Raw genomic sequence first — 12,051 nt, 5'->3', positions numbered from 1 at the left:
AAGATTTAACACCAGGTTATCACTCAATATTTTCCTCTTGTAAATTTCCTGAAAACATACTAACCTTAGATGGTGCATTTTGTCATCAGAACAAATGACAGAAGTGTTTGAAAATCACTGCCTTACCTGACGGATCAAAGGAGCTGCTGCTCGACGTTGAAGGCGTTGTCCCGAAAGCTGCCTCAAAATTGGGTTGTAGCAGATTATTCTGAGCTGGAGTCACTGGTGATGGAGAAGGGGCCATGAAAGAACCCCCAAATCCTGAAAACAACAACAACAAGTAGTTGCCAAAAAATAAAAGCAAAAACAGTGAGAAGTGGGTAAAAGTTATAAAAATGGTCAGAAAAAAGTTAAAACTAAAATGGAAATGAATGCAAGTAGATTAGTGAAACTGGGAAAGTTCGTTTTTAAAAAGTTTTCAAAGTATCTTGATATGCCATGTATTAATAAGAGACTTAACTTGATTATGAACAAGATAGCACACAAGAATATATACCCTTATTAAAAGAACTGGTGGCATCCAAATCTGTTATTACGGAGTAGAACATAAAACAAACAAGGTATCACTAGAGTTAAAATTCAGATAATTATTTTCATTACATGGACATTTTAGATTTCTTCAAATCAATACCAGGTATTAGTTGCACACACTGATGCAGTATAGTAATAAAATACAGCTTAGAAAAATAAGCATCAAATCCTCCTCAATATTTTTCATGTATGTTTTAGGGTTATGTTGTTACCAAGAAGAGGTCCCTCTGATCTCAGCTCTCAGGATTTATAAAGTCACCTGTCTCTAGTGTGAACCTCCTCCCATCCAGCTTCTGCAGTACAGCCAGCATGATCTTTTTAAGTAGAAAATGTTGAAGGTTACTTTTCTTAAATCTTTCAGATTCCTTTAATGTGAATTCCTTTGTAGAGCAATCACCCCTTCTGTCTCTGCTCACTGGCCCCTCATCATCCCTATAAACTGGGCGCAGCTATCACCACCATTCCTTGGGATACACGCCTGCTCTGGGAGGACTTCCTTGCCTTATCCTGCCACTCACTCTTGCCAGCTGCATCCACTCCCATCACCACACCTCATATTCACACCTTTGTCCTCAGCGCCTGGTATGTAGATCCACCGTACTCCTTATAAGGAGTATATAATATAATTTCCAGATCCCCATCATACATCTTTATCCCCATGTTATCCTAATCCAAAACCCAGAGATGGTTTTCTGGGGTTGGAAGCTGTGTCTTTTTTTCTTGACTTTTCCATGAATATTCAGCACAGTGCCTAAAACACTGAATTAATGTTTGGTGAATAAAGAATATTTCTGAGTATAGAAGATAAGGAGATATTACAGATTGCTGAAAATTAACAAAACCACAAATTAAATATTTAATCTTTGACAGCTGGGAGCAAATGAGTTCTTTTGAGTAACAGAAACAAAGAAGAAGTTACTCTGTATTGCTTCTGTATGAAAATATGCAACCTGCGAAGGAAATAGTTTTTCTCTTCCTTTCTTGCACCTTCCCTTCTTGGCCACGTACCCCCCGCCCCCATGCTGGGGATCAAGTCCAGGTCTCTGCACGTGGTAGGCAAGAGCTCTACATTCCCAGCCCATGATTTCTTAAGACTCCATTGATATTCTATAACAAAAGAATTAATTACTATTAGAAGTCTTTTTTATACTCAATATTGACATATATTTCTTTCAAAACTAGCTATATCATCTCTTCTTCAAAGTTTGCAAAAACAATGATTAAAAAATGCACTAAACTTACATTCCAATTTATAAAAAACAAATTTATAATTTTAAAAACAACTTCCACTAAAATTCTCTAATTAAAGCAGGTAGCAACAATATTTATATCATGTTGTTCCTGGAAATTGACAGTGACTTGGGTTTAAGCTTTCCTTATATACATAAATGGGAAAAAAAATTCATCAGGGTGTGGTAGCACACCTCTGTAATCCTAGTTACTCAGGAGGCTGAGGAGGCAGGAGGACTGAAAATTCAAGACCACCCTGGGCAACCTATGTAGACCTGTGTGGAAACAAGGTCTACACAGTGGATGTAGCTCAGTGGAAGAGCATTTGTTTAGCATGTGTGATGCCCTGGGTTTAATCCCCAGTATCACAACAAACAAACAAAATCTTAAATTTGGATAAATTTTTACTTATTAGAAAATGGGCTTTTAAAAGTTTACAGTGGTCACACTTTAGTGACATTAGCATCACTTATAGATTTCTTTACTGAGGAAAATATAATCTCTAGATCCCTAAAAACTAATAACATGGAACAAAGACAGGTTGGAAGTAACTATTTGTTGTTTTGATGTAACTACTTTGATTTTAGGGAGATGGACGGCTCTGTTAATGCTGATTTTTAAAAACATTATCCTATACCTCTAACTAAATATGGCTGTGGTCAGTTTAGGCAATTGTTATATGGTGTACTTCTCTTGTTATAGTCAAGGTGGAGATAGCTGCACTTGATTTAGTTTTTTAAAACTTGGCCAAGGAAAAGAACAATATATTCCTGAATCACACTGAAGTAGTGTTGGAAAATACCTTAGGATCTATCTTTGAAACATTATCATTCCATGAGCGGAGGAAGTGACTAAAGAGAAGTTAAGCACTTAGCCAAGATTCATCAGAAAGAAGTAAAAGCACACCATCTGACAGGGCTCATCTGCTTTGTGCTAATGTGTTTTACTTGAAGCTAACGCCACATCTACAGGCCAATAAATGATAAAGTTCCCTGAGGAAAACCAGGGCTTCCTTTAAGGAAGTGAACTGTAAAGGCAAAATTGGCATGAGGCTTCCCAAGGACTAGGCATTGTTCTAAGCATTCTAAAGTAGAACCATTTGAACCACGCGAATTGCCTAAATTTCATCATTGAGATCTCACAAAAACTGTAATTTCATATGGAACATACATATGAAATTTTATGTAACCTAAAACATACATTTAAATTAGCTTATTTAATCCTTACAACCATGCCGAAAGGTTTAATGGATGAGAAAACTCAGTCAGACAGGTTAAATAATTTATCAAAGGTCAGGTGATGGCAAATGGCTGATCCAGGATTCCACTGAAGAATCCTCCAGAGCCCAGCTCCTTGGCATTGTACAACGTGGGCTGTTGTTTCCCATACCCAGGAATAAGGCTGGAGTTTATCCTTGTATGGGTCCATAACCTCAACAGAGATCTGATGGGATGATTTTTTCACCTGATATTCAGCCCCCTCTCCCCCTGGCATTGGGGATTGGACCCAGGCATACTCTACACTGAACTACATCCCTAGGCCTTTTTATTTTATTTTTAAAAATTTTGAGATAGGGTCTTCCTAAATTGCTTAGTCTGGCCTTGAACTTGCAATCTTCCTACCTTTGTCTCCCAAGTAGGTGGTATTACAGGTGTGCACCACCACAGCTGGCTTCAGTATACTCAGTTCTTATGAAGTATATGCTCACACAAATCTTGGGTAAAGAGCTATACAAAATGACCAACTGATTATTTTAAAGAAAAAATCCATTATTGCTATACTCTATAAAGTACTAAACAGGAAAAATCATAGAAATTAATGAGGAGCTTGGGGAACTTCTATTAAGTAACTGAAGTTTTAGAGCCATGAAATAGAGGTAAGTAATAGAAAAACCCAAATCATCTTTCTGTATGGTTCTAAGTTATATTAGGAAAGGTGTTATACAGAATGAAATTGAAAATAGGGTAATAATAAGTGGGCTTCCAGATGTCCCATAGTCATATGTGAACTGTCCTGAGCTAACTGAACAGCTATCTTCAGAGCCTTAACCGTCTGCGGACACACCGCTTTTAATCACAAGATGATTAGGCTTACAAATGTACCTTTCCAAAAGGAAAGAACCCAGATACTTAATGAAATTCTATTAATACAGATATATCAAACCTGAGCATCGTAATATACCTAAACATCACATCACCTTGGTCAGGAGAGTGAAAATTTGAACAATTGGTGAATAAACACACTTCCACGATACTGCCCTGAAACCTAACATTTCCTCCATTATTATAAAGATGATATTGTTTCAATTATTGTCAGTGATGCACTTATTAATACATTCTGCTAACATGGGTCTGAAATAGTATTTTCTAGAAGCAGTAGTCTCAAAGCCTTTTGTCTGATGCTTTCAGATTGTTTACTACTCCTACGCAGGATGACAGAACTAATAAGTCCTCCACATATCTTCCCTTAGTGGAAGTTGTTAATTTTTAATTCCACATGAAACCTTTTGGTGTTTTAAACTCACTTCAAGGAATTCTGTGGCTCTGCTAAAATGTGGTTAAGAGAAAGAATGCAAAACTACAAAGGGCCTCATAAAGTTGGCTCATATTGTTCCCTATCTTTGGAATTGAAGATAGGATAGGGCACATTTCTATACTAACACAGATTTATGGTGTAATCACCTTGAACTTGTGTCTATCATGAAAGAACATGGTTGTCCTCCTTAATGGTGACCTCAGAGGCATATCATTCAGATACACTTAATTTCTCTTAATTCCATTTCCACCTTTGTTATCCAGAATCTCTGTATCTTTCAAACATTGATATTTACAATTGGTAAATCTGTAACTTTTGGTATCTTGAGCAAAAAGATAGCTCTACTCTTCAGTCTATAAAATATTTACTTTTATTTATTATAAGCTTAATTCTCCAGTTTTAATATCCTTATCTATTATCTGAGATATGAATAACATCTTTATTCTACTAATAATCTGAATAATTGAGAGAATTCCTAAAATCATTTTAACACTTACCTATGCATATATTTATTGTTTTTTTCCTTTTTTTTTTAAACATGTAAACATACTTTTTCAAAACCTCTAATCTTAATCAGGCATGAGATGAAAATCCTCAGCTCAATGACCAATGTTCCTTTTGGAGAGTCTAAACCTCCCATGATGGTATATATGTACTATTTTCTTTTTTATTCTTCACAAAATGGTTTTACTACTAATAATATAAGACTAGAGAAGTCTTCACAAAGTCCTCTCACTCTCTCTCTCTGGTTCAAATAAGATTTAAATCTGGTCACATTTGTAGGCTTGTTATCTATGATTAGGTTCATTTGCTTTTTAATGTTCCTTTGCATTTCCAGACTCTGGGCTTGGTTGATTCCTGCTCACAAAAACATGTAAGTAAAAAGAAAGTACTATGCTTCACTGCAAATTGCCATAATGCTGAGCTCCAAATATTTGTTTTACTGATGTGCATTAAGCAAAAATGTTTGGGCAATGTGAAAACTCAGAAATAGCTATTGTCAGCTATACTGTACAAATGAACATGACTGTCATTTTTTGTTCTGTATATTAGCAGGGCTTATTGGGGAGGAGACTAGGGACATTCACAGGACAGAATTATATTGATAAGCCATGATTTTGTTTTTTCAGTAAGAAAATAATTTCCTGATGTTTTGGTACTTCTACAAGTATTAATATTTTTCTATAAGCAAAACAGAGGGAAGTATGAGAAACTAGCCCTTCAAATTAAAACTTACCAAAAGCAAAAGTAATTTAAAATTTCTTACATCAGGAAATGGGGTGAAGGAGGAACAGCCTGTGCCAAGTAAATCAGATGCTCCTATATGTGTAAATTAATTGTTTTGAAAGCAAATTAGACATTAACACCTACATATGCCTATTTGCATTAAATATTAAATGATTTAAATAGAAAAATCCCAGAAATAAGAAAGGTGGTACAACACACAACTTTTCCAATCATTGAAAGAGTCATAAGAACATTCAGAAGAAGAAATGGAAGTACACACTAAATAAGACCTATGTATATGATATTTGTCACTAATTTTCTCTTTCCTAACCCCTTTATACTATGATTTCAGAATGGATAGGTCAGTTGAATAGATTTATGTTAGGTGAAGTGATCTAACCTGCAATACTTTGAATACTTCTCCCAGGACCTCAGGCACTTGCTCTTTCACTTGGTATTGGTGACAAAACCTTTGTATTTGCTCCAGATATGCTTTAGATCCTAATTTCATCCCTGAGGATTAAACCTCTGGACTCTGTCACCAACCTCTGACTTTGAATTGGATAGGAGAATACCATCTGGCTGTCACTGGGATGAGAGGATTTAGCAAACAAGAGTGTCATGTCTGATTAAGGGGTCTGGAAAGGATGGGAAGGATACAAAAGAAATGCTTCTGCCCCTAGGACAGTCCGAAGTAATCAGACTGAATTACTGAGGGAAAGAAAAGTTAACAGCTGAGCTGTTACCATCTCCTCCAGCTTCTTAAGGAAAGACCAGACAAGCCAGATTTCCTGCCACTCTGAAGGTTGATGAAGATCCCTTAGGATCTGCCACTAACAGTTCTAGTTCAAGAATAAACGTTCCTTCATCTGCTACACTTGGTGTCAGGATTTTTCATATACTACTTATAATTTACAGACTTCAACCACACTTAAAAATGGGAATTTACCCTATACAAGACCACATGGTTGCCATGGTATTTAAGCTGAAAGACTCTAGATGTGGTAGCTTCCCTTTTTGACCCACACTCACATCAACCCCTTGTCAACCTTAGGACCAAAATGTAACCTTTGTGGGGACTGAGGAGGGACACGGGAAGCTACACCTGAGGGTTCCAGGCTTCTGTGGTACTACTGCTATGCTTCCTGTTGTGCATACAAGTAAAATTAGAGCAACGTGAGCCAGCAGCATTTTGCAAGTTCCATTCATAATCTGAACCTAAACTTCCTACTGAGGTCTTAACAACGAGCAGTTTTCTAGGTCTGACTATCAGTAACTGATACTTGGCTTTTACTATCTTTGAGTCTTTGAATTATTTTTTTTTATTCCATCTATACTATCCTAGCAATAAGCAATGATTCTATGTAAATCATGTCAATGTGTGCCACCCTATAGCCCTGAGGAGCTGGGATCACCCAAATGATATGTGTAGCAACTGCTTCACTTCAATGGGAGAAATCTATATAACAGCTTCGTCTAGAGTGATTTATACATTCCAAAGTCAAATATCAAACATCAAGGTACATTTCCCCAATTCCTTCAAAAAATGTAAGCATAGGCATTAAGAGATAAAATTGCTACATAAGCACATTTCTGTTTTAGTAAACAAAAAGAAACGTGCTAACTGAAAGTAAGGCAGAGTAGAGCACCCAAGGAGTCACAGGGTGGCTTGTATACAACTGTGATTTAAAACTAGTATACAACTGTGATTTAAATCCTGGAAAATAATCAAACTTCTATTATATAATACCATGTTTTTCAATTTCCTATCTTGAAAGGAAAAGAAAGAAATATACCCTGCAATTCATGTGATCTGTTACTTATAAAAATATATTCAAATTTCTACAAAATACCAATTTATTTTAATTTAATTAATTACCAGCTAGTAGATCTGCCGATGCTGATGAACTAGAAGCAGCCTGAGGTGCAGGTTGGGGTTCAGAAGCACTACTTCCAAATGCATCTATCCATTATCCATTGTGCAGCAAAAAGGTAAGAGAGTGTAAACAGTAAGTATAGTGAGTAATTTTATGTCACGCAGAGATATGCATAGACATGACATTCTGTATGGTGACTGAGTGAAATGAATTATGCTCTGAATAGCTTATTCTCTCAAAAGAGTTCTAACATATTTAGGAATTAATACCTCCTTATAAGATTAATACATTTTTTTTAAAGAAATCTTTTGGACTAAATACTGTCACTTAAGAAGACAGGATTGAGATTTTAAAAAGTTTACTAAAAGGTAAAACAGAATTCCCCCATTAAAGACTCCATGAACTCATTAAAACTTTAATAAACTTAATTCATGCAGCTGTAGCAGTAGCAATTCTACTTGTACCTACATATCAAGTTTCAGTGTTTGGGCACTTCAGGACCCAAGTTTCGAGACACAGTGTCAGAAATTGTGACATCTCTGTACCCTGCTGTACCCATCATGGCATGTCCCATGATGCCTCAATGTACAGTATGTTCAATGTGGGCATAACTTGAAAATGATAGCATTTTAGCCTAGAGCCATCCACACTTCACAAAATCACTTCAGACCCTTTTCCTGTAAGATTACTACTAACAGAAGACTTTAGATTTATCATCCAAATGAGTTAATTCAATATGTCTTCCTGCTTTAAGGTATATAAAGGAAGAAGATAATATATTAAAGTCTGGGAAACATTTTGCAATTCTCTGGAAGAATTTTAAAACATTGAGCTCAATATAAATAAATCATATGACATATAATATATAAGCTTTCAGTTTTGGCTGGCTTGTTTTCAATTCTGAATTATCTGGTTTATGTTTATAGTGCTTTTAAGAACTCAGGGATGTTGATTTAGCCAACGGATCAGAATCATCACAGAAGAACAGTATGAGGAAACTGCAATTAGGTGATTACACATTAGGATGAACAAAAAGTTGAAACCACAAAGACTCCAAATGAAAACCTCTCTGGTTTTGTTAGGTCATGCATTGAAAATTATGATGATTTGATGAGGATGAAGGAGATGATGGCAAAGAAATAAAAAAGACCTTAAACTAAGTTTACATTTAAGAGATAGAAATAACTTTACTTCAAAAGAAAAAAAAAAATGTTGGAATATAATGAAATAGAAGGTCTAGAAACTACTCTGGGGGGAAAAAAAAGAGACTCTGTAAGTGTCCAAGGAGGAGAGATACGCACCCCCAAAAAGGTCTATCACGCCTGAAGACTCCACCTTTGCTGGAGAGGCAGTGGTTGCAGGAGATGGTGCTGCAAACGCATCCACTGCAGTGAAGCACAGACACGAAGTGCATGTCATTCAAAGGAAAATGAAAGCAGGAGCCTTGACAAACGGCACCTTGAGATTTCATGGTTAACTCCAGGCAGAAGATTGTACAGTCTTAACAGTTAAGAAAAGCAAGTAGAGAGGTACCGGGGTCTGAACTAGACCATGATAGATGACATGTTTTTATTATTATGTCAAAACGGATTCTAATGTCATGCAAAACTAAAAAGAAATAATAAAAAAAGGAAATAAAGTAGATTTTAAAATACCTATGTTCCCAAACAAAATAAATTTGACTCCTTGAAGTCAGAGGTTTAATGTGAGTAGTTTTCTCTTTTTACCAGTCTTGGATATATTACCCTCATCAGTTGGTGATGGGACAAAGAATGACACCTTTTTCATAAATGGATTCTGAGTTTAAAAGAACATAAGATAAACCCTCAAGTTGTTGCATAGGCCTCTTCAGGCATAACCCCCATGAGACAGCTCTGAAGGCTTGGCCTTGGCAAAGCACTCACCGGATAAGAGGTCAGCAGTGAGAGTACTCTCAGGTGCAGGAGAGGCCCCTTGTGGTGGAGAGGAGAAAGCATCTTCCAAAAGTGAAACAAACCAAAACCAAGCAGAAGTAAGTAGCAGAAAGCTGAAATCAAAGTCACAAATCTAACAAATGCATTATCACAGGTGAGTACAAAGCTTAATCATGAAAACATCTAAGAAAACTAAATTGAAAGAAAAAAAAAAAGGGTTGCTTTGGTTTTACCTGTACCAAACAGGTCTATGCTAGGAGCAGCATCTGGCTTAGGCGCTGCAGCAACTTCAGGAGCAGACTCAAATAGATCTAAGACCAAGAACACACATGCCTTTACTCAACTTGAAAAACAAGCCTGAAACAGCACCACTCCCCAGTTCCGATTAGCAAGCATTCGGCAGGATTCTGAGTTAACTAACCAATGGTTTCTAACGAACCATTTAGTGACAGGGTATTCATGCAGGAAGACTTATATGTGCAGTACATCTCAAGGACCAGAATTCAATCCATCAGATGGAAAGAGCTCGACAACAAGAACAAAAAAAATTACCACCAAAAATATCTAGAGCAGGAGGAGCGGTGGTGGAGGCTGCGGCGGCAGAGGTGGTGGAGGTGGTGGTGGCGGCGGCGGCGGCGGCTACAGCAGCAGTAGTGGCAGCAGTGGCAGCTGCAGTGGCGGGAGCAGGAGAAGGAGCGGTTGCGGGAACTGGAGGGGCTGTGCTAGCTGTAGGGGTAACTACAGGAACGCTGGTCTCAGGTGGCTTCATTGCAAAGAGGTCCAGCTCGGGCGCTGCCTCTGCACTACCTTCAGACGGGGCAAAGGGGTCTTTTGGAAAGCAAAGTGGAAACACAGAGCATCAGCAAGGAAAGAGACAAGAGACAGTGGTGTAAGTACAGGTAAAAGACAACTTACACACATTTACACGCTAGCTAGGCCTCAGGCTGCTTGAATTTAACTACTATCCTATTAGCAGGGGTCAGTGACTAGAATGTTTTTCTAAAGATAAAAGAAAATGTAGTAGGTACCACAAAATAAGAATCTGAAACACTTTGTAAAGTGCCGTGAGATTAGCCTACAGTCTAGGATCCGAGATTGTTACCCTTCAAACGCTTCCTTAATCTAGTCAATCGGGTGGCTTTGAAAGTTCATTAAAACATGCCAATATATTTGAACTCACTGTTACAAGAGTACAACATGGCATTAGAAGAAAAACCAAACATTAAGAAAGCATACTTGCACTGACAAAAATTGTCAATTGTGAGAAATTGTCAATTTTGATAAGTATGCACTTCATTGTCTTAATGTTTTATGTGCTGGCATTATTTATTCAATTATGATGAATGATAGTTTATACTCAGAAGAAAATAAAATTAGAAAAACATATGGCCACATCTAACTACAAGGGTTTCACATTAGGACAGAAAAGTAACAGACGGGCTCGTGACTGTAAACCCACCATTTCCTGAGCATGCATCAAGTGCTGCCGCTACGGGGGTTGGGGTAGCTGGTGCGGCGGCCCCTTCGGATGCTGCAGGGGCCTCCCCAGGAGAAGCTGCAAAGGCATCTTGGGCGCAGTTTTTAAAACAACAGAAATTAAAGGAATAAAAGAGAAGAAAATATAGTAAAAGAACCAAGTTAAATTGTGAAGAAGGCTCCCTTATACAACATGAATTTTTTAAAATGCACTTTTATGGCCCATGCACTTTTGGCAATCACAAAACAATTATTCTTTGTGAACCTTCATGTTAGTTAACATGCAAATGGAGGAGTGTGGATACTGCTAGGCCTATTAGGATCCAACCAGATTCTCATTGTATAAGGGCTCTGAGAAGCATGTTTTATGTATCATTAGAAATAAATGGATGTGAAAATTAAAATACAAAAATAATTTTATTATGTAATTTAAGACATTAAACTTTCATGTCCAGGTGATACTTATTCACTGTTACTGTAATGCCTTCTTTAATGCAAATAATTTTAAACAGATGATGGCAATGTAAACAAACAATTCTAGTACTAAAATTTTTATGGTCTAGTACAAAATTACACTGTCAACATGAAAGGTTTACTAACTTCATAAATGTTAAGTCTTTACTATCAGTAAAAATTATCATCAAGGACTTATTTATTTATTTATTTATTCTTCTCATTTGAGCTGCCGGGGATTCGAACCACGGTCCTTGCGCATGCTAGGCCAGCGCTCTCCACAAGGAGCTATTCCTTCAGCTCCCAAGGACTTATTTTAAAGGAATAAAGATAAGCAAATTAGGGCATGATGCTATAATGTCTTCATTTCTACTTAAATTTATTGTTTTAAAATATTATATTTCTCCATTTTTTTGGAAAATGATCTATTTTTGACAGATTAAAAATACATTTCCATGTTTTAAGACTATGAGCACATTATTATTTATAGGAGGAAGGTCACTAACATCCAGGCAGGACCAGTTTAAAATACCTACTTAAAAAATGGCTGATATATGCATTCCCAATGTACTTCTACCAGTAAACCATGTTAATTATGGTAAAGCACCCCTGGGTTCAATTCCCAGTACAAAGAAAAAAAATGAAAGAAAGAATTTGTTAAATATGGTTGGGAAATGCCACAGAGTATATTCCTTATCCCCTTCCTCAGAGATTTATTTGGTATATTAAGATCTAGGAAGTCCTACAGTCAAGATACTTGTTTTTAAGTTTAACCCTATATGCCCCAAACAGATTTAAGTACAAAACAT

General features: G+C 36.8%; 1 protein-coding gene and 1 pseudogene across 2 annotated transcripts in view; one reads left to right on the top strand and one right to left on the bottom strand.

The window, feature by feature from the left end:
• The window catches only part of SNAP91 (synaptosome associated protein 91), a 131,676-nt gene that overhangs the window by 23,412 nt on the left and 96,213 nt on the right, over positions 1–12,051 (bottom strand). The window contains 7 exon segments of the mRNA XM_079146953.1: positions 127–261; positions 7,403–7,486; positions 8,702–8,785; positions 9,305–9,376; positions 9,547–9,624; positions 9,866–10,141; positions 10,773–10,880. Coding sequence (XP_079003079.1) covers positions 127–261; positions 7,403–7,486; positions 8,702–8,785; positions 9,305–9,376; positions 9,547–9,624; positions 9,866–10,141; positions 10,773–10,880 — 837 coding nt within the window.
• The window catches only part of LOC306665440 (heterogeneous nuclear ribonucleoprotein L-like), a 72,296-nt pseudogene continuing 70,192 nt past the window's right edge, over positions 9,948–12,051 (top strand). Inside the window, exon 1 of the transcript in view lies at positions 9,948–9,963. The product of the transcript in view is annotated as a heterogeneous nuclear ribonucleoprotein L-like (transcript). The remainder of the gene's footprint in view (positions 9,964–12,051) is intronic.

The sequence above is a fragment of the Sciurus vulgaris genome (assembly GCF_902686455.1).
Source record: "Sciurus vulgaris genome assembly, chromosome: 7".
NCBI lineage: Eukaryota > Metazoa > Chordata > Mammalia > Rodentia > Sciuridae > Sciurus > Sciurus vulgaris.
Note: the sequence above shows the minus strand (reverse complement) of the source record. Positions and strands in the feature narration are given on the sequence as shown.